This window comes from Parus major, chromosome 4, assembly GCF_001522545.3.
Source record: "Parus major isolate Abel chromosome 4, Parus_major1.1, whole genome shotgun sequence".
Classification (NCBI taxonomy): Eukaryota; Metazoa; Chordata; class Aves; order Passeriformes; family Paridae; genus Parus; species Parus major.
In genome coordinates, this window is record NC_031771.1 from 22,982,516 (window position 1) to 23,006,623 (window position 24,108).

General features: G+C 41.6%; 1 protein-coding gene across 1 annotated transcript in view; it reads right to left on the minus strand.

Moving 5' to 3' along the window:
• COL25A1 (collagen type XXV alpha 1 chain) overlaps positions 1-19,860 on the minus strand; it is a 292,563-nt gene extending 272,703 nt beyond the window's left edge. The window contains exons 1-2 of the mRNA XM_033513972.1: positions 19,097-19,860; positions 18,509-18,578 (exon numbers count right to left, since the gene is read on the minus strand). Of these exons, the coding sequence (XP_033369863.1) occupies positions 18,509-18,578; positions 19,097-19,489 (463 nt within the window). The 5' untranslated portion in view covers positions 19,490-19,860. The remainder of the gene's footprint in view (positions 1-18,508; positions 18,579-19,096) is intronic.
• Positions 19,861-24,108: the final 4,248 nt, after the last annotated feature.

A 24,108-nucleotide genomic window follows, 5' to 3' on the forward strand; every position in this document is an offset into this window, starting at 1 on the left:
TTTTAGATTTAGAAAATTACCCCTCAACTTAAAAAGCTATGAATTTCTTGAAATAAAATCATCTGACTGAAATGTTTCAACATTACCATTCTAAGCAACAGGAGAGCACTGGAAATGAGAGTGTTGCCATTCTCTCATAGACAAGCACTACTCAGCCCAGGCTTTTGAGTTTTCTTTCTCCTTTCTGAATATGGGGGAGAGAAAATACACATTTCTCATATCATCTACATCTACAGGCAGCGTATCTTTTAAATTGAATTCAAGTGCAAAGATGGCAGTGAACAAATCCTGGGGCTCTAAAAAGCATGAAAAAAATCTATGAAAAAAAAAATCTAAAAATCTATGAAAAAGAACCGATGCAGCAATGTTAGCTACCACAATGAAACCATATTTAACTTACAGGGTGTTTAAGATCTAAACAACTGAGAAGCAACATTGGAAATAATTTCCAAATATCAACTAGACTATTACTAGAAAGTAAGGGCAAAAGTTATTGATACCACTCCTGGCAGATATTTACATGTCTGCTCTTAAAGACATTTTGTGATAGAGATGCTATATCCATCAAATAAAATCAGCTCCAGTGCTTACAGAAGTGCCTTCAGCAGAGGGAACAAGAAATAATTACACACCTTAGATTTCCTTTTTTTTTTTTTTAGTTCCTTTTTAAGTCTTTGAAACCTTACTTGTACACTTTTATCCATTTTAATCTAAACCACTCCAGAAGGTCCCTTTCTATCCACAGGCTTTCTTCTGATGGCAGTGGTAGCTGTGCTTGGACTCTCCTCATTGGAGCCATGTTTGCACTTAAATGCTTCCCAGAACGGGACAAAATTCTGCAAATGATACATAACAGAGAAAGAACCATTTCACAGACAGCCTCTTTTGATACACACACATGCTGTCTGCCGTTTCTCAGAACAGCAGAACACTTAACTTCTTATCCTAGGATTGACTACAAACCCCAGAAATTTGCATGTGACAAGTGGAGATTTAAGTGCTAATCTGAATTCTGAATCGAAAAAGAAAAAAAGAGGGCTATAAGCATATATGCAGGGACAGGAGTGTGCCAGTATATTTGTATGGCTGGATAGGCAAATAAGTAGCTAAAGCACCTAGCACCTCATATATATGTAATACCTACCCTATTAACACATCCAGCCAACAGCAATATACATCTCTTTGGGGAACTTGCACCTTAATCCTAGAAATTGCAGCCCAATCATTATTTTAATGGAAAACAAGAAAGTAACTTAGAAATGTCTCACTTTATTAACCAAGGCTTTCTTTCCTGCCTACATATCCTTACATCTCAACAGCCATCTCTACATGCAAAGAAGAATACTCCTAGCAACCAAATAAACAGCAAAAGTGCAAATGGCTTGTTCTGCCTCCTGGTTCATCAGAAGAACCACCTCAAAAGTGTTATTACTGAAAGTGATTCCTGGCAGGAGGCAGGGAGAAGGGAACTACTTTGAATACAGCTTTGTTTTCCACCTGTTTGTATGAGTTTCAAGGTAGAGAGAAAAAAAACCTTCTCTCACCTGCAAACAAAACACATGTATGGAAGCCAAAGAATTCAATTCCTCAAAGCCATTTTTTTCATATATCTTAACTACACTGGCTTAAGTAAATACATTTTCTAATTCAAAATTAAGATCAGTCGAACAAGTAGTGCCACGGAACCTGTAGTACCACAGCTCTATCCAGAAGAACAAGGAACAGAGCTATTTTAAGTTGTTAAATGCACTATAAGGGGTTTAGAGTAAGTGCAGTGTACTGTAAATCCATCCCAGTAACAACCCAGAACTTGTACAGTGTGCAAAGCACACTTGTAACCTTTGAAAATTAAGCATTTCAGTATGGGCAGTACTCCATCATCAACCATTAAATCCTCAATGCCCTAACACTGGATTCATCAGCCCAACAACAAAAATCAAAAGACACCCATAAATAAAGGCCAGTATTTTTCAATGACTACACTGTATTCCAAGAACCCTGTAAACTGCTTCACGATATGAAGTACTGAAACTTTATCAAGTTCTCATTCATATAAAATTAAAATATTTCTATCAAATCAAGTAATAAGAGATCAAGCCTCCAGAGAAAAATTACTTTGGATTCCATACTAATGGAAGTAAGATAAAATTTCACAAAGTTAGCTGCAAGGAACTGCTTTTCCTTGCAACTTAAGAGGACACACTTGGGTAAGAAGGTCAATAACTCCTGTAAAAAGGCTAGAAGAAAACAGTAATAAAACTCTGAGCACTCTATGCCTCCACTCCCTTGATATCCTGTAAGACCACAAGCATCTAGAAATGCTGTACAGCACTGGGGGATGCTTTTTTGCCTATAAGCAATCTCCTGTTTCACTCAGCCATTTATCAAATTTTTAATGAAAAGTTTTCTAGTAAAAATGGGGGCTTTTTTGGTTTTGGTTTGTTTAAGCTTTTCTTAAAAGTTTCATGTCAAGAGAGGTATTTGCTCTCAGACAAATTTTCTGTAGTTTTCAATCTTTTCACCTTTCTTGGCAAGTAAGGTTCTAAGATTTTTTAAGTTCCAAACTTTTTATGAATTCTATAGCTTCCAAAAGTATAATAATTTCCTAGTTATTCTTCTGTTTAAAATTTTTTCCACTGATAGTCTGGGTAAGGATATATGATTGTATATTATAGATAAACCAATTGTTTTTCTTAAAAAATATCACTGAACAAATTCCAAGTTTTCTAACAATTATCACTGAAAAATATACAAAATATGAGTACAGGTTAGAAAGAGAATGTATCTATAAACACTTTTAAGTACACTTTGTTCCTGTAGTTCATCCCTTGGGAAGCCTCTTTTAACAATTACTTGCATTGAGTGTGTTCAGCTGTTGAAAACCAAGCAAACCAATAAGATTTGTATTTACTCTCACTCCTGATGCACATATTGAGTGGGCAAACAGAAGTGGTATTGATGTTTTATTAGTAAAAAATATTGTCACTGACCCCAATAACAGATGTCTTGCACCAAAGAAAAAATTCATACTACCTTGTATGTCACGTCAGCATAAAATGCTACTGACTTCCATCTCATTGTCTTGAAACTGCTCTCAGCTGACACTAAAATAAGTAATGAACTCTTTCTCCCCATAGTTAAACCAAGAAGCATTTTTAGACCCTGGAAAGACCAATGTCATAAGATTGTATTTTGTAAACAATTGAAAAGTAATTGAAAGGTAAAATGCAGCATACATAATGAATGCAAATGAATATGAGCTGCCTGCTGCTGGTCAGTCCACCAGTAGTGGTATTTTGCAGCATGTTTAGAAAAATTAATATATGTCCCTTCTTTGCTAATCAAAGAGAATGTAATTAACTTTCTCTGTGGGAAAAAAAACGTAATTTTATTCAGTTCAATCACTGGACAGCACAATTAAAATATTTTCAAAAATTTTATTTTACCAAAACACAAACATCTGGGATTTGGATCTACTGGTTCTATCCTTCCTTTCTGATTGCATTTCTGAAAGAAAAATGGGGGCCAGTTATTTAGAAGGTATGTATTTACACAGTATCATTCTTCTTAAGATGGTTGTTTTATTAAGAACCCTATTTCACTTCACAAAAGAGCAGTCCTTCTCTTACCAAAGCAGCTGAAAGTAAAGTAGCAACAAGTAAATACCCCCTTGCTGTGCCTATGGAAAGTGTATGCTCCCGTCATGAAGCAGCCCTGCAACCTCACTTGGTGTGGACACAAGTGCTGCTGCTGCTATGGTACAGTCTGCACCATCTCAACAGGTGGAGGAAACCTGTAGCTTTGCTACAGCACTTGTAGCTTTGCTGGGAATATCTGGTTCTCTATTTGCTGGGAATATCTGGTTCTCTGCACTTGTTCTCTGTAACAAGTAGGTGTAACTTGTTATAGCTCCCCTGACACAAGACAAAAGGAAAAAGAAACTTGGCACGTAACTAAATTTTAATTTGGCCTAATCTTTCCAAATCCTAAATTGTGATCGTTTTGTAGTACACACTGAGAGAAAGGGAGATGGGATACAGCTAAGTCTGGAAATACTTGGGAAATCCATCATTGATAAAAGAGGCTCCATGAACCTCTCCTCACAAACCACTACAGATTCCTTGCAGACTTCAAACTGATGGTTCTGTGTCACCAAAGTTGTGTTTGAGCCACTTTTACTCAGCAGTTTCATGGGGGTTGCACTGAGCTGACAAATCACAGACTAACAAAAAGATCAGTGCAATACAAAAAAGACAGTGCAATACAGAGGTGTGAGTATCCCTCTGTGCCAACTTTTTCAGGTGCCCAAGAAATCTCTTTTTGACTGCCTTCACTGTCCCTTAAGCCGTGCTGCTGGAGATGCCTATTTGAGGGGATAGCTGCCTTCACTTAGAAGACACTGCTCTTTGGAACCTGCAGGAATTTTCTGAAAGGGTCAGAAAAATTTTGTCTACATTATTCCCTATCCAAGTGCTATTATTGGCAACTGCCTAAGTTAAACAATTACAGTTCATCTCAAGGCATAATTAACAGCAACATAATAGTATCGTACCCACCCCTCTTCTTCTGTCAAGTCCCACATTTTGCAAAACAAACAAAGAAGGTGAAGCATATTTAATGAATGCAAATTAAATTAACTGCCTGCTGTTGGTCAATACATCAGTAGTCAGTTGTATTTTGCAGCATTTTTAGGAAAATGACCCATGTCAATATGTGGTCACCAGGTTACTAAGACAAACACAAACTACATGTCTGGGAAAGAAAAACCAGGGAGTACAATTAAATTTTGTTTCTAGCAAAAGTGCAATCCATAGGAGGCATCAGAGCTCATGCCCTAGCTGCTGTCCTTCCTGCTCTACACAAAGCAAGTAATGCAAGAGAGAGAAAGCACCATGATCAGGCAAGGAGGGGTGATAATAGCTTTTGAAATTATTCAAGTCCATCTGTGTGCCTTTAGGACCTCGACAGTAACTTCTACTACAAACCATTGGTCTTGACAATTTAACATGTTTCAACAGAGATAAAACAGAGTGTGGTATTTCCTACAGCTTTCAAGAAACACTGCTTTCACCACAGAGGAGGCCAGCACACACACTATTTTCATGCTTCTGCCTCTGTAGTCCTGCTGCCAGACCAGAAGAGAGTGATGGAGAATTGAAAGGAATTACAATCAGTGCCTTGCTTAGAGAATACCTTACTGCTAGTTCCCACTAGCCTTCATCTTCCTGTAAATCCCTTGTCAGCAGCAGCACACACACAGAACCCTCTGTCACAACATCCAGGCTATGCACTCTCCCTGCTCACCACTGTCCAGAAGCTGAGGATATGCCATGACTATTTGGCTATATTTATCCTCTAGGAGACACCCTGTAAGTAAGGGACACTTACCCAACTTGTGCCACTGTTTAAGTCCCCAGGTAATCTGTCCCTGAAGCCACTAAATCTGGACATCTTAGATGAGGACACATCTCAGATGTGCCTCAGACATGACATGTCCCTTTTTACTCCTTCTTGACAGGATTTGCATTTGCTAATTTTTGAGGAGCCCTTTCAGCAGATTACACTTCAACATATCCTGCTATCATCCACTGCTCAGACTGAGTGAGCAGTACGCACTGAGGTAACTTGTAGAACCCCAAAATCCACCCTAAGCTAACCTCTTCCAGATGCTGCATAGAATAGCTGTATGGAAAAACAGAAGGTTTTTTTTCACTATTTTTTCCTCTTCGGACTGTGTCTGTCCTGAACTCTTCTTTGTTATCTCTACAAACCAGCCAGGTACCTCACTACCGTGGTGTATTCCTCCTCGCTTATCTCAGTCTTTGATAACTGAATTTTCTTCCAAGTATGGATGTTCCTTTATCAGCACTGACTGAGGTATTCTCCACTCTGCTACCACACTGCTAAAGCACATTGAAGAGAACTTCAACAGCCTGGCTGAGCACCATCTTTTTCCAGAAGTCTATGGACACTGGAACGAGGCACAGGCAACACGGGAGGACTACAGAGATGGCTGTTCAGCACTCTAAGGATACATGGGAACCCTGGGAGAGGCTGCAGAGCAGCCCTGCAGAGAGAGATTGGAGAGACTGGGTTGATGGCAATTAGAATATGAGTCAACAGCAAGGTCTGGCAGCCAAAAGGGCCAGGAGTAACCTGGAATGCATCAGGCACAGCATCACCCACCAGCTGAAGGGGACAATTGCCTCACTCACTGCACTGCTGTGGCCTCACCTTACTGTGTGCAGCTAGGGGCACCTCAGCAGAAGGACATCAGACGACCTGAGTGTCCACAGGACACCTGACAGAACAGTGAAAGGTCCCAAGGATAACCTTTACAAGGAGCTACTGATGTCACTTAGATTGTTCAGCTTGAAAAAAGACATTTGTGCTCCCTTTTCGTTTTCAAGCATAGCAGCAGCAAAGTGGAGAATGAGAGATCTAGCTCACTGAGTTAAAAGAACATACTGCCTTGAACAGAGGGATCACCTCTGGCCCAAGCACAAAAATCTACTTGATTAGAAACATACATGCATATGCAGACTTCAGTCACGTTGGCAAGGAAACTAAAATGAAGGTCCAGCTGTATACAGGGGTCTTTCTTTCCTAACCTCAGAACTGATGTTCTGAACACCTCTGTAAAATAACTTTATCTAATCACTTTAAACAACGAACAGTCCCCAGAACAACACTCATTGGCCTGTGAACTATGAATTAAGACACAAGAATATGTAATTTCTCCACGAAGATAAGTAAGTTTAATAATTTTTACTGTTCAGATTGTCCCCAATTGCAGCCATAACTCTTACAGTATGACAAAACTAGTTAAGTATTCCTAGAAATAGATACAGACATAATGTTTTTGCTCAGAGACTGAAAAGACTAAACAATAAACTGAACACAAATGAACAAGAAATAGTATTTGTATCATGGAAAAGAACTATATATCAAAGCTAAAGTAGATGGCAATGGCTGCACACATAAACAGGCATTCCCAAAGATCCAAAGGTAAGAAAAAAAAACAAAAACAAAAAATAAAATACCACAACACTGAGGCCACACTTTGCTCTCAGATTCCAGATTAACCACTGATTTCAGTTAAAATCCTTGGGATTATTAATGTGCCTGAAATAATGTACATCCCCATATAAGGTCTGATTATTGTCAGTCAGAGTTTTAGTTACAAGAATCTTTTCACCTACCTTCAGCTTAAAGTGAAATACTGTTTGGGTATCAGAAATGGTGGTAGCAGGAATAGCTACTTCTATGCATAGGTGATTTGAGCTGACATTGCCCACCTGTTCAACTAAAAAGAATCTTCAGAATGGGTAGTTTTTAAAACAAAAACATGCTCTAAAAAAGTTCCCAGATGGTTTTTACAAGTTTGTGATTTTACAACTACGTTCACTTGATGACTCCCACTGATTATATGTATATATACTGATTATTTTGATTCATACTGTTGTATGAATCAAAATGGAGCAGAGAACTGATTACAAGAATAAGAAAGCAGAGGCAAGGACAGAAGACAAACCTCTGCTCAACTAGATCAGATAGTAAATTTATTCAAAATTATGAATACTTTGTCATTTGCACACTTTTGTTAAGTGTTTTGTATTTACATCCATCATACCTTACAGATGGAAGAACTCTCAAATTTGAAGACTTCTATCCCACCCTAACAGTCCTGCACAGGAATACAGTCACAATACAGAACAGCTACTTAGTTTTCCCTGCTCTAATTCACTAAGCACAGTATTTCCTCTAAGGTGTATTCCTTTAAACCCTCCGTGAGAGAGCTTTTTTCCACAGTGTCTCAGTTGTTATACTACACATTGAAAACAGATTAATTTCTCCTTGTTATCCTAAAGTGGACTGTAATTGTTTGAAATACATCGAAATACAACCTTGTAGCAGCAAACCAATTTTAAGAGATAATAAAAAAGTGAGGATTTCAGTCTTGCTCTATTTCTATGTTATTGCTGGTGGCTCAGTTTTCAAGGCTCACAGTTCTTTTTAATTGGCCACTGTAATAGCTTATGTGCAGTTGCTTAATTGAATGTGATAAAAAGAAAGTCCTTCTACCACACATTAGAACATGGATCAGCATGGAATTCAAACTAAGGAATTAGCAAAGCTGTCCTAAAGTGAAATCCACAACAGTCAGACTAATCTCTCTTAAGATTACTCTCCCTACACTAAAGCAACACAGTGCACTTGCATGCTTGCTGCATTGGAAAAACACTTCATCTTCACACAGAGAAGCCTTTGCAGCCTTCTACAAACATGGTTGTCATCACTACAAAGGCACCAACTCTAAGTAAGTATTGACAATGGCTGTCTAAGCACTGGTTCACTAGAAACTGATGCCATACCACTTTTTTCAGTCTCTCTGAATCAGTATTTTGTGTGCCTACTCTCAGGAAACGTATTCAGGACGATCTTCACTGAACAGAGATGTCCTCATAAACACACACTGATAGCTACAGCAAACATCATCGTCCTTTTCTGTGGTAGCACTACTTTTGTAAGTGCCAACTAAAGCTGCTCCCAGAGCCACATATTATTAGCTGACACACACTGTTGAGTACCCACCAGGACAGAGAACAAATAAAAGTTGAGTTCAAGCTCACCACCACCATAAGCACTACCTTAACAATGACCCCACTTTGGTTTACACTTGAGTTTGTGTGCACAGAGCACATTTCCTGGTGCAACAACCAAATTAGGAGCCAGAAAGGATTTTTACTGAGAAGGCTATCCCGTATGAAAGGAGAAGGGTATGAAATAAATAGTACATTAATCACCTCTATGTCAAACTGAAGTGATAGCTCTCAACATGTCTCCCTTCAACTGACAGTAACCAGCAGAGGCACTGAAAACAACACTGAAGAAGCATTCGATAAAAAGCACCAGAAGAGTTGACAGTACAGATTCTCCAGCCAACACCGAACAGTATTTGTCACATCAGTGCCATTGGGCATCATCTGGATGTAAGCTCTGTGACTGGAGAAGAAAATATTAATACACAGGCTATGGAGTTTATCCTTTTAATCCCCTGTGGCCATACCCCTATGCTCAGGTATCAAGGCTTCCTCTAAGATCAAGGGAATTGGAACAGGAGCTTACTCAGACTAAGGGCATGGGGTGGAGAGGAAGAGATGTGCCTTCAAGCAGCTGGTTCTCATATTCTCAAGAGATTATTAGAGGTTCCAGCTGAAGGAAATACCTCCTCAACTTAAGATGTATACACTTTGACTTTCAGCACTGCAGTCCTCTCTGAGGACCCTACCATCATCCAGCTGAGGCACTGATACATAAGAAACCCCACATCATTTCCTAGCAATAAAACTAGTACTGCCAGCACAAGCATGACTTTCGTAGCCAGCTATGACCTTAACCATAAATATCTTTATAGAGAGTTCAGTCAGTGTCCTTCAAGTTACAGGATGCCATTCTGCTTTCAGATATACAAATCTGTCACCACTGCAATGGCAACCTCCTTTGATAAGATATTTTGGTCTCAAATTTTCAATAAAATTTCCTGTTTTCAATATTTCTACTGTGTTCCTCAAACACAGGTTCCACTCTTCCCCACACCCAATTTTATAAAGAACTTTTAAATAGCAGTTTTCCAGCATAATCTTAAAAACAGTGTGCTGAGAAAGAGACTATGCTTATCAAAGAAACCTAATTCAAAACCCAAATCTTTAACATATACTTGTGGTATGATTTTTTTTCTGTATTTTTATATTCAGAGAAGAAATATTGAAAATACTCAAATGGGAGAAAAATAAATACAGGGCAGGGGGGTGTTCTTAAGATGGCACAATCTGCAAATGGCAGAATAGCAAAGGTGTTAAAACTACAGTTTTAAGTCTTACTTTCTACAGTTTTAAGTCTTACTTTCTACAGTTTTAAGTCTTACTTTCTACAGTCCTTCTTCCATTATATTTACAGCTTTTACTTTACAGCCTCTCACTCCTAAGAGCACTAAAACTATTTAAAAGGGTAGAAAGTGCCAAGTTCATGAACTTCTTTTTTAAGAACAAAACAAACAAGCAAAGAAAAGGAGACAAGAAAAACACTTTGCTCTCACAAATCTTTGCTGATCAGAGGAAGCACATCCCAGGCATCAAGAGACTGAAGCTGTACCTGGCACAAGCCTGCTATTCCAGTCAGCAGAACACAGTGGAGCCCCCTGGTTTTATGCAGGTTTTCCTTGCTAAGGTGAGCTGTGTTGTACATTGTGCACCATGACTTGGCAGGCAGCCTGCTGTGTGTCCAAGATAGGGCAGAGTGTGACAAACTACCAAAACCATCATACTGCTAAATGTATACACTGGTATACAGTCCTGTGTGCTGCATTAAAAAAAAGAGGACTGAGGTTCAAAGAGAAAGATGATTTGACACCCTTCACCTCAACACTTGCTCAGCTGAGCTTGTAGAAGAGCCACAGAAGGGGAGGGGAAGCTACTTAGACTCATTAAGAGTCCATCATTATTCCATATACAGTCTTCTTTACAGCCTCCCCGTGAATCTGTTAATCTGTGATCCACTCTGTAATCCCAACCAAAATACACCAACAAAGGTAAACATCTATGAAAAAAAATTTGGAAGTCATATTCTCAAACCCCAAATTTTAATTCCTAAGCACCTAAAAAAATAAACAAATCTTTCAAAAAGTCTTCTAATATACTTGCCCAATATATTCATTACAAGACTACATTAATCCATAACAAAACTAAGATAATTCTAATGCCTAACTAACCTAAATTGAACTAAAGGCACTGATTTTAATAGACCTTCATCTATGACCTTATGAAATTTTTAAAATTGGTCAGTCAGTTAACAAATATGAAGAAAGTACAGATTTTATTTCATTTTTTATTTTAAAATATTAAAAAATGAAATAAAATCTATACTTTCTTCATATTTGTCAACTGACTGACCAATTTTAAAGACAGTGCAGGCTAAAATATTATTGCTTAAAAGCTTCATTGCTTCTTGGTTGAGCATGCCTAAGCAGAAGTCCCTGAAATAACTGTACCAATGTTCAGAAGATTCTAAAATAAAAAGTAATATCCCAGTTTTATCACCTCTGCTATTACACTCTTTCTTCATTCAATTTATTTCCTTGCTTTATAAATGGTTGTCTTCCCATCTTTGGTAATTATAAGAACACATATTTCTATCTAGCAAAAAAAAATCTGGTATCTGTGTAGTAACTTCATAATTCCTCAAAAAGCTTAAAAGGCATCATCATCATCTGTTTCAAAGCTTTCCCAGCACAAGAAGAAATAGTTACATACAAACATGCATGCAGAACTCCCAACTACAAGTAAATGCCTCCTTTTATAAGCATACATCTGCACACATAAACAAGAAACAATTTTAGTACAACTCCAATGGGAAAAAAGAACAGGGGAGGAGCAGACAAAATAAGTTTTATAGTGTACATGACAGATAAGACTGTCTTCTAACATATTTTGCTAGCTCTGTTAAGGAGATAGCAATGATCGGGTTTTCTTCATCAACACGACACATGGAACAAGTGGTTTGCTTCACAAAGGAGGAAACTGTAGTCTGCCTCCTAAAAACTAGGTAATCTATGGAAATATTTCAGTAGTAGATTATTTTAGGCACACCTATGCGCTAGCAACTTCCTGCACTGTATGTTCACCTATTTACAGAGCTGCACTTATTTTTAACTAATAAGACTATTTACATGAGGCTGCAGCACTTAATCACAAAATTAAGGCAGATCAACAACTTGTTGAGCCATGAATGGCTACCCACTTGAGTTGCGAACCACCTGGAAGGAAACACTTCACAACCATGGCCTAGATACATTTCCTTCACAGGCCAGTAGCATGCATCAGAGGATCTCCTGGAGTATCAACCTGACCACAATTTCTAAAGTTGTTCTGAAGTCCACAGGGCCAAAAAAAAAGCACTATTTACATGAAAGGTATATAAAAAACTTGCACTTTCAAGCTGGACACTCTGTTCTGAAAATTTGTCCTGACATTTATTTTGATGAAGCTCTCACAAACAGCTGGTTCTGCTTAACTTAATCTCATTAAATGTCCCAAGCAGATGAACTTAAGCAGGCCCTGTTCTACTGTAAGTCTAACCTGTAAAAACATGAGTCCACAAGTTTCCAAACAACGAGCCCTCAGCATCATGTTCACTGGTGTGTGTGTGCATCTTCTAACTGCAAGCTGCAGCTTCAGTTGCATTGAGTGAAAGTGCTTCTCTCAGCCTGTGTTATTCTATGTCTTCTTTTTTGTAGTTTTAAGTAAGCAGACAGATTTCCTGTTTTGTGGCTGACTTAGGAAATCAGCTGAGATGATGAAGGGGAAAGGTGCTTTGTTTCGACCAGCCTTCCCTGAAAAGACCGTACTTGGCAACATGACTCAAGGTCTGTGTGCACTAAAATGTGACGGATGATTTCACAGGGCTGGTAACTTGAACATATTAGTTATATGATTCTACCTGGTAATCTAAAAGGCTCTATAAAAACAGCTTCTGTCAGTCATGCTGTTTTCAGATTTAGCTGTTTTTCTGCTGTGCTAAGTATAGACAAGACAGGCAGGTAAGCTGCAGCCAGTAAATTTAGAAGGGAGTGAGAAAGAAGATGAGTGCTCTAACACAGGTTTATCAGTGCTGTTCTGGCAGTACATTTCCAAGAACACACTAAGCTTTGAGGAAAGGGACAGGGTGCAAGTATAGCTAAACAGAACTCAGTTATATAGGACTTAGAGACCCTTTAAGGAAACAGATGCATGTATTTCCCAATTTAAGAAAGACAACAAGAAAAAGAAAAACCAACACCAAATCACAGATATTACAAGTATAATTCCATAAGTGGGCTTACCAGCCACTTCTCCCACAGCAACACTCCCAGTACATGAAGTGCTTTGACACTTCAGCAGTTTGAGATGCACCAGTGCCACAAATAAGGAAGTATAAGAACAAATATAAGAATATATTTAACATTATCCTTATATATTATAAGAATAGCTAGTGCAGATAATCAAGCCTTCCTTCATGCCTTGTATGACATAACTGCCCAAATCTGAATTTATTCAATTCAGGTCACAGAAAAACCTTTTGTTAATAACACTTCTGCAGTCAAATCAACCTTTGCTACAGCACCGCTGAGATCAATAATATTACAAAAGAAAGAAATCTGGTGCAGTCCACTGTCAATCAGCTCTCTTCTGAGCCACATTATGTTTCATTCATCATGCTGCACACCCTACTTCCTTGCCCAGAGGGAAGGGAATTAAAAGGTCACCCCTTAGCCAATAAAATATATATTTAGCTATTTTGTGGGAAGGAAACAGTATCTTTAAGCAGTCATCCAAAGAAGACAGACTACCCAGAAGGTCGCATGCTGCTGCACATCAATAAACATCTTGATCTAGGAACTGAAATGAAAAATACCAAACCACTGAAGGTATGAAAGGGGGACTCGGAGACCTGTCAGAAAAATTACAAAATTAGAGCTGAGCACTGCATTCAGCAAACAGATGATACAGAGATGGCAGAAATAAGTAGTGCTGGGAGCAAGGTTTAGATAGCACACTCTGAAATTTTCAGTAACAGGAAAAGAAATCACTTTGGATACTTTTTATATCTATCTGCATTTTCTCTTAGGTATGGTAAACACGTAAGTCAGCTCCTCTTTTCTCTCTTTACCTCTTCAGTCTTTCCAGGACTGCTTCACTGTAAGCATAACAAAAAAAAAAGAGAAAAATTAAAAGAATAATACCCTGCTGATACCTATTTCATGATTCTTTTAATCCTGAAAATTGCTTTCTCCTCCATTCTTCCAGCCTCACTAATTGAAATGCTCCAGGGAACAGTCCTTGTGGAAATAAGAAAAAGCACCTGATTTGTACTTGCACTGCATGTCAAAACAAACCTTAGATGCTTAAGACAACAAAAACAGCATTGGGATTCTAAGAAAATACACTGATTTTTGCCATCCATGCTGCTATCAAAATACATATAGCAGACTCATCATCTCACTGAAGAACTCTAGCTGTAGAACACAGTTTTTGCACTAGCACTACTGTAACCAACCAAGAAAAAGACCCATTGGTACTCTATAGTCCCTAAAAAAAATTTAAAAAAAAAAAAATCCCCTTGACTTATGGCATTTCATCCTGAATGAACAGGTTTATATGCATGCAATGACACTGAAACAAACTTGATGGCAGCAAACTGCCTAGTGAAACTGGAGGTACTTCATATGCCAAACCAAAAGGTTCTCTAGGACTGGAACAGAGGATCAAGGTGACATGATTACAAAAACAAGAAAAAATAGCTGGCTAAGAGAGAATGATCCAAGTGTTGGTGCCTAGTAAGAGTATGAAGCTACAGAAAGGAAAAGAGTCTGTGAAGGCCCTGAAGTCACAAGATCAAGAAAATTGTACATTTCCTGATGGGAAATATACAAGAGAAAGAATAAACAAAGAAACATTACCTGTGGCATTGAAGAAAAATAAAATTTGCAGTCAACTTTGACAGGTATCCAACACTGAAGTTCAGCTAATGTTCTGGGGAGGAAAAAAAACAAAACCAAAACAAATCCCAAAACCTACAGACCCCATAACTTTACATGCAAGTTATAGTGAACATTCATATATAGTGTGTTGCATAGCTATGAAGTAAAAAGACATCTCTTATGTAACTTATACTTTGTCAACAGAGAATTAAAGAAAAGTATTCCTTTAAGGAATAAATTCACTACAAAGGTCTTCCTAAAAAGGGAAGAAGGAAAAAGAAAATGTAATTGCTTCCTAGAACTGGAAGGGACATACAGAACTGTACATAATCACCTGCCAGCCCTCCTGCTGAGAAAGCTTGAACTTCTTGTACTACTGGATTTGACTCCTACTCCTGTCAACATTATCTGTCTCCAGGAGCAGGCTCTGAGGACCACTTACACAGTGAGACATCATGGCACAGAACTGCAAGTGTCAGAACTTGACCCTTACAATGTATAAAGGATCAGATCACTAAAACACGTAAGCATATGTGCATTTTCGTTGAAGTCTACAAGTACATTCACATGTGAATGAATTTGGGATGAGGAAAATCTGAAAAAAAAATCTACAAAAAAAAAATCTTTGATTTCTATTGAATAAGGAGTATCCCTGTGCTTTCTGTGTATCTTTCCACAACTGTGTAATTCTTGGCACTTAGTAAGAAATACCCAGCATGGTGCTGGACTGTTCCTCATAAGAGCTGATTATGCTCCCACAGCCACTTAGAGGAAGATTTAGAAGTATGAAATAAGTACCAACACACCTACATTTTCTCTTCATCTTTTTAAGTAGAAAAACATCAGCTTAAAATAAGAAATACACCTGGCAAACGAAAATTAATTTATTATGCTTAAAATTATTTTAGCCACTCAATTTGCCTCCCAGTCCTATGTGCAAAAGGCCAACTACCAGCAGTGCCTGCAGCACCAGCTAAAAGCACGAGATTTACGCTGGCACTCTTATTAGAGCTGAGGTAATTTAAGAGGAATGTCAGCACAAATTTACTTTTCAAACTTTATTACTCTGCTCTAAGAGGAGAAAGAATGCCTGCTATTGTAATTTTTAAAATATTTACAAAATCTTTGGTATCTGATTTTAGTTGCACAGAGTTAAAACCAAAACTCTCAACATCACCTCACATCACGTTTCTTTCAGAAGAAAACAGAGCATAAGAATAAGAAAAATTGTATTTCATGAAAATAAAGTTTTTAAAGAGAAATGTGATCACTCTTCACTTTAGATAAAATTCAGGGCTACTGCTGAATTAAAAGGAGCTACATATAGACTGCTCTGCAAGCTGTAAGCTTGTGAATCTTCCACAGGTATCTGAGCCATTCAAACCCACTTCCCTTTGAATGTGCAGGTTCCTACCATGGCGAGGCAAAAGAGGATGAAAATCTCAAGCTAATCACATCTATGCCAGATGCATAACTTTAATCCTGAACCAGAGGCCACAATCTCACCCTCCTGTCTGCAGATTGAACTTCCTTCTCTTCTTTTGGTAGAGAACAAAGTAACCTACTTTTAAATAATCTTTATTCCTCTTAAAAGAGAAGGATGATGGAACTGTTCCGGTGGCCATTCAGCAGTGACCTTTTCTCACACCACAGAGACATTTCAAAAATCACCTCTGTACCACGAAGGCCTTCCAAAGTCATCCCTAGCAGACATGTATTTTATTATTACAGAAACACAGGAAAGAAATTAAGAAGTTGAGCAGAATACGGAAGCAAAAGGAGGCCACGTGGCAAAGGGGCAATGTACTTTCTGGCTTGGCAAATGGCAGGCAACAGAAAAACCACTGATGTACCATGATACTTTTCCTATTAAACCAAATACGTTTTTGAATGTATATATTTGTAATAGCATCATTAAGGATTAAAACAAAAGCCCATCCTGCGCAGTCAAAAAGGAATTCTAAGAGAGGAAACCAAATGAAGAAACAACGATTTATTTGCTCTATCCCCTCCTGCTCTGCCTAATGCCTGCCTTTAGGAAGGCACAGTCCTCAGGTGGTGGTGCCACTCAGCCCCTGCTCTCTCAGACAAGGCTCCCAAGATGATGCCATTTTGAGGTAGACACCTGTCCACTGGCAACAAGCGTGAGTGCATCAACTGCAAAACGAGGCTACCACATGGCAACATCTTTCAGTCACTACAAAACTTGCTTCCAAATTGAAACAGCTACCAAGAGGTGAAAAGCTCCGTATCACATTTCTAATCCCTCCTCTCTGCAACTTTTTTTTTAACTTTGCAGTGATTCCTATAAGTTTTCCTGATCTTCTAAAACTTGATCCCTCAAATACATTCCCCAAATTGTTTTGACTTCCATGTAGTGAGGATTTTTATAATGCACATGAGAAATATTCTGCTGCTCATTATCTATTTGATAATATGCACTTAAGAAGAAAGGTCAGATAAAAATTGGTATAATGTGGAGCTCTAGTGGTAGTGAAGAAGTAAAGCAGCACATAACACCCACCATGAAAAAGTAGATATTGACCTTTAGTAGGAAAAGAGTAAGTGAAAATATCATAACAGATGGATTTAAACAAGGAAAATGAAAAAGTGAAAGATCTTAGCATCAAATTCAGCATAACTTCATGCTCACAGAATGCATCACTCCAAACAACATGATGAGTAACTCTCATCTCTGTGCACAAACTTGCATCTTGTAATTCAGTGCAGTTAAGCAACAGAAAAAATAAGATCAGTTTGCTTATGTTAGCCCTAAAAGAAAAAAATAGATATATCCTATAGCAGGAAACGAATGTTCCTTACCAAACCTAACGGGGAGTTGAGTAATTCTATGCACTCTTAACACAGACCTAGTCAGATATATTGTCCTTCCCATGATAGCCATGGCAACTCCTACACCAGCAAGTAAGTACTCTGATCTCAGCTGGATCATCACAAAAACAGTGTACCAACCACTGCAGGCAGCTTTAACAGAGATCTGGTAGTCCCTTCAGACTGATGAGCTTGGCAGGAATTGAATCCTAAACAAGGAGAGCTCCTTCCCTATATACAAGTACTATCACACATCCTGCTGGCAAGCATAATCAGCTTAAGTCCTGTTGACAGTCTGATATTCCACCTGTAAAGGAGATGGTTTTTCATAAGGAGTGAGAGGATATGCACAGCATCCTCTGCATCCCGTATGCTTCATCACAGGGGATGCTGAAATTCCTACACACACACCCCCCCCCGAAACACTGGTATTATTTTTACTCCTAAGATGGTAAATCAACTTGGATATACGTTAAAAGTAGTTTCTAAAGGTAAAACAACACTGACAGTCACCAGACTATCAAAAAGGAGCACAAAGCCCTCAGAAACATCGCAGCGTGAATGTACGAATAACTGTGCAATACTAGAAGGGCCCATTTCCAAAGTCAAGCAATATCCCTGGTTGCACAAGCACACACAGTTTTGAACCTTCAGTAGGAAAAACCTGCAATTCCTTCTTAGGGGAACTACTTTCCACCAAGATTACAGGAAAACGAGACTGAAAAAAGCTTATGTATATAGTACTGCTAACTTGCAACAGACCCTCCACCTATTTCAATCCATCTTATAAATTGTTCAATATTTTTGCTAGGGACTTTCGCTCTACTTCCCAAGTTGAGCACACAGTGCCTTGATTCAGTACTACCCCACTTAAGACAGAATATATTTCATCCGCTAGAGTAGATCATTAACTTCTTCGCAAGTGCTCTTGTTTGGAAACATCCAGCCTAATGGGTGGGTTTTATTAGCATTAATGCCAATCTAATGACACAATGAAAACAAATCATTCTGGGCTTTACACCTTTTCCACCCAAGGAACAGCTGTTGATTGAAGAGGCATCCCCTGGATCCGACTTAGGTGTATTTGAAAAACACGGGATACCAAACACGCCGGAGTTAGAAGCCTCCGAGAGGAGATTTCCAAGCTGTGCCTGTTACCTGGTGGGCAGTTGCACTCTGGAGCCGCTTCTCTCGCTACTCGTATCTTTGCCAAGTGCTCGTAGGATTTCTGGGGGCGAGAGAAGCAACATGAGGGCACTTGGCGAGCGAGCCCCGTCACGGGCAGCGCTCCCGACCGCGGCCGCAAACTGGAATTTACCGCTGTGCCAGAGGCTGCGCAAACAGCGGGGGCTTCTTCGCTTGGACTCGGCCTAAGGTGTCTGGGTGACCTCACCACCCCCACACCAACAAAGCCAAGCCCGACACCTGGGGGTCTTTCCCACCGCCGCCGCAAGTGACCCCGGTCCTTCTGCCTCCTCGACACCCGCGGCCGGGAAGCGCAGGGACGGCGGCAAGTCACAGATGAGCACAGCGCCTCGGGGGCGGCGAACGCAGGGGTCCCCCGCCATCCCCATCCCCATCCCGCCCGCTCCAGCAGCCCGGGCCGCCCGCCACCCCCTGGGGATGCGGGCTCACTTTCCCCGCTTCTCCCTTCACCTCCCACCCGAGCAGCTCCCCCCGGCCGCCCCCCGCCCCGAGCATCCCGCACGCCCGCCGCACGGCAGCGGCCACCCCCGTCCCGCACACCTGGGCGAGAAGTCGCTCCACTTTCTCCTGCATCATCGCGTTCAGCTGCTCCAAGGAAAAGCCGGGCAGCGGCGGGAGCGGGGCGGCGGCAGAGAAGCCCCCTCGGGCGCCTTCGATGGCCGCGACCCTGGCCTGGAGGTCGCTGGTCCGCACCCCCAGGTAGACGCAGGAGGCCGCGGCCAGCGCCGAGAGGAGCGCGGCCAGCGCGGAGCCGACCGGCCCGGCCCGCCGCGGGCAGCGCTCCCCGCCGCAGCCGCGCTTCCCGGGGCCGGGCTTCCCGCTGCCGCCGGGCTTCCCGTTGCCATCCTGTCCTGCGGCTCCTCGGCTCTTCCCCAGCGTGCTCGCACACCCTTCAGCTGCGGCAGCTTTGATTTCCTTTCCTCCGCCCCCCATGGAGGCAATTAGTTTACAAACAACGGAAACAAAAAACAACGGCAACGAAGTAGGAGAAAATAAATAACAAAATGGCAAAACAGTGATTGGAAAGAAGGGGGGGGAAAAAAACCAGCGGCAAGTAGAAGCCAAGCCCGCAGCCGGCTCCCGCACTTGGAAGGCGAAGCGGCGGCGCGCTCCGCACCGCGCAGCGCCCGGCAGCGGGTCGCGACCCACCCCGCGGCACAGGCGGCGAGCCACAGGCCGGCAGCGGGGCTGGGTGCGAGGCGAGCCCCCGCGGCTTCCTGCCGCCCTTCGGAGGGAGCAGCGTGCTCTGCGAGCGCTTTGCCACTTGTCAGAGAGGTTTTCAGGCGCGGGGCGGGAAGCGCCCCCCCTCCGCCTCCCGCTCCCCTCCCCGCCGCCGGAGGACTTGTTGCTCCCGCTCCACCTGCCTGCCGGCGCCCAGCAGCCGCGCCGCGCCAGGCGGGGAAGCCCGCAGGCGGCAGGCAGCCCGCGCTGCCCCGCTGTCAGCCGCGAAGCCGCCGCCCCGCATCCCCGCCCTCAGAGGCATAATTTATTCACCTAGGCGCAGGGGCGGCCTGCGGGCCGCGGGGGGCTCTCTTTGCTTAATGTATGCAAGGCAGTGCAGGACATCAGACTCGCAAATTCGGAGGGCGAGGGTCGCAGAGGGAGGGGCGGCCGCGCCGGGCGGTGCTGGGGAAGGGGCTGCAAGGGGCGGCTCCGGAACACCGAGCAAATTTACGGTGGTTTATGGATGGGCTGTCATGCCCGCGGTGCCGGCATAAAGCACGGGAGCGCTCCGTTGTCCCGTTCTCTTTTTTGGAGTGCGGAGGATAAACGTGTATAACTCACCGTCGCAGGCAGGCGACGCGAGGGCTCGCTTCCAAAGAAGCAGCCTGCACTAACTTCTTATTGTATGAAGGTTTAATTTCAGCCAGTATCCTTTCTGCTCGCTTATTTGTCGAGTCGCTTCTTCGCTGTTCCGTGCACACTGGGCAGTTTTTATTTGGGCTGCTTTGGATGACTACAAAAGGAGCATCAACATCCAAAGAACTGCAGGTGTGGCCTGATGGGACTTAGTGGTTTCTGGTCCTTCTCTCTCTGCCTCTTACTGCCCAAATGTTGCATTGACCTGCTCCAGTTTGGTTCTCACCTTGGCATTACCCCAGTGCATCTCCTACAAAGCACTTTTGTGCAACATTTATTGTGTTTGGTACACTTTTTGAACCAGAGAAACTTCTCAAAGCAGGACCAGATATTGAAAGAACACATAGCTCACCCTATTTAGCATTTACTTATGTGAGCACTGACTACTTAGAAGATAATGGGATGAAAGAGATTTGGCCAACTATGGCACTTCCCAGACAAGATCAAGAGTGTTGGTTTATATCATGAATCAAGTTTCCTTATGGAATCATATTTGTGCAGCTTTATTACCTATTGTTTCCCAAGTATTTGAGCAGTCACAACAGCTATGAAGACATGGATCCAAAAAAGCTCTGTGGGTTTCAGTCTAATTACTTGGAATTTGAATAAAGTGTACCAGAAGTTCATAGCCAGTAGTTTATTCTTCATAATTTGTCTCTTCTTTCTAAACAAAAAGTTTTGTGTACTCCAGTCAGAGAGAAGAAACCATGATTACATAGCCCTAGGTGATAGTTTCTTCACAATAAACAGTTAAGAGTTGCAATGGACAGTTTACAAATTCCACCAAGCAGCACATACCTTATGGTCAGGACTTGGGAATAACAACTGCACTTTTCAAAACAACGGCTTGCTCACAGGCTATCTGCCGGCAACAAGGAATTGAAATAATATTTGGAATTAATAAACTGGCAGCAGAAAATAAGTAATAGCGACATGCTCTTATTTGGCGCGCAGCATGGGCTCCCTGAGTATGGTATGAGCATTGCCCAGGCTGCCTCAGAGCGGCTGGCAGCACACGAGGCGCTGGAAGCCATTGGCGCCAGCTCCAGCGCTTCACATTACCCCCTGTTGCGAGTAGCCAGCACCATTACTCAGCCCTGCTCGTGGTGACATCCAGCAAAGTAACCCTGCAAACCCTCGGGATATGATTGTCATTTTCTGCAGGGGGTTAGTGAGGCGCCGCTGGGAGCAGGACGGCTGCCCGCACCCCGCTGCTGCCTCACAGCAGCACTGCCTTGCTTCTGGTGAGCAAGTGGGTGCTGCTCATCTGGGCCAGGGTGACATTTCCTCCTGGGATCAGCTCTTCTTATTTCAGGGCAGATACAGACATCTCTATCTGTGGGGCTGCTATAGTGCCCCACATGGGGCACAGATAACCATGTACCCACGGGTCAGTGTGACGTGGCTTGACGTTTTGCTTGGCCAAATGGTGCAATCCTTCTGCCTGAACATCTTTCTATCCCAGCATCATGCCATCCATTTGTTTTGGACCAGGCATATTCTACATCAGAAATTTAATAGCCTGAGACAGAAAGTCCCTTGTTACATTACATTTGCACGTCCTTGCCATCATAAAGATTGCCAAATCAGCCAGATTACCATGTTTCTGTGGGGCACAATCCAAAGCCATTTTCCTACTGAACAGCAAAACTCACGCTAGATGTTTCTTATTCTGAAGAGATATGATGGGAAATCGTTCTTTTTTTCTGTCTGGGACAACAGAAAAATCTGCCAAACTAGAATCAAAGCCTGAACCGGGAAAGCAAAAGTCTAAAATATCCAAGAAATTGCTTTCATGCTCTTTCTCACAATGGGTAGCTATACTTCGACACAACTGGGAGAAATGCTAGCCCTGCCTGGTCTCACCTCAGAAAAGCGACAAGGCCCATGCTCGTGTGTACATGGGTCTGATCAAACATATCCTCAGACAAAGATGATGAAGAGTGAGAGGAGAAAGACCATTGTCAAGTCTTCCTCCTTGCTCCTGCTTAAAGTCACATTTTATTTTTTTTTTGCTAAAGCTTGGTTCAGGGAAAGATGTCAGCTAAAAGTTTGTTAAAATGCTTAGAAATTACTTAATAATGGCAGAGTTTGAGAACAAATTATTTCCCATAGTTTTTTTCCTGAAGTGTTTTCACCTAGAAACAGATAACAGAGAGTCTTTGAAAATGCAAACTAGCAATGTCCTCTGCTTGCAGCAAGCCATGGTGATTTTCCTGATGGAGGCATTATTTATCCACTTCACAGCAAGGCTGGTCCGGAACAGACTGGACTGGGCTGCGGAATCAGAGCAGCAAGCTAAATTATGCACAGAGTCTGATTAAATCTAGCACAGGAGTTGTTTGTGTAGGCGAAGAACATAACACAGATGTTTTACCTGTTACAAAAATCTCCGGTCACGTCTGCCCGAGTCGAGAGCGTTAAAGCAGCCATACCCCCTCCCATGCTCAGTTACTTGATACCATCAAGTGGACAACCGGCAGCTTTGCAGTACGCTCGTCCCATCTAAACACAATAAACCAGAGGAAAAAAAATGTTAAGGAGCAGCATTTGCTGCTTTTGCCAGCTTTCCACAAGCGGGAGGCAGAGCGAATCCAGGACATGCATATGTTCAGTGCCAGTGAGCCTGCTTCTTATTTTGCAGCCATGATGATGCCAGAGTCAAGAAGGCATCTACTTAGGATCATAACTAAGATTAAAACCAGATTGCTGTAGCACTTTTGAGAATGCTATCCATGCAATGAAAGAATGGGGTTTCTTTTTTTTCCCTCCTCTCTCTCTTAAAAAAAGCCACTATACTTTTAATGTTTTTTATTGGTGAAGATTTATAGGTCTTGAATTAGAGGGAGTAACTTGGTCTAACGAGTTAAACTCCTTTTCCAGGAGTAAAGCAGACAGCAGTTCATATGGGCAAGCAGTAATTTAACTGCTTGCTGCCAGGAACTGTATCTCATATGTTGCTGGTCACATTTAAGATATTACACTATACAGGCTTAGGTTACAGAACACTTAAAATGCTTTAAAAGCCTATTTTGTGTCTGATAGCCAGAATACAGCAGCTCAAAGTAATAACCATACACCAGGTATATGCTAACGCATATGGGTAGAGTATAAGAAATGGCAAATCTGCAGCACTCCAACTCAAACAGTAGCAAAAGGAGGAGAATTTTTAGCAAGGTCTGCTGAAGTGCTCCTGCACACAGACCTGAAGCAGCCACGCTTCCCACCAAGAGGGAAGTGCTCTCACTTTAGAGATTGGAATCTCTAAAGGCCACTTTTCAGCAGATCTTGTGTATGACCAGGCCAAAGGTATTGACACAAGATGCTACTGTTTGCTTTTCATGGGCCTGTGTTTGAAGATGTGGATGGTGTTTGCAGATAACAGTTTTCCACCAGACAGGACTAGTGTCTGGAGTTCTTTCCATATTTTTATGTCTACAGCATGCTGTATTCTGGCTGACCAATCCACAGTCCACTACTGGATTTCTTTACCAGACACAACGTAAACTCGTGACTACAATTGTGCAAAAACAGATGAGTGAGAAACAAGCATTCATCTGCTGAAACAAGCCATGTTCAGTTTGTGATACATATTGCATATATGATCAGGAAGGGCAGGAGGCAGAGAATAAATACAAATAGGGACTGGAGTCTAGGACCTTGAGTTTGAGCTGAGGTGACACACACAAAGA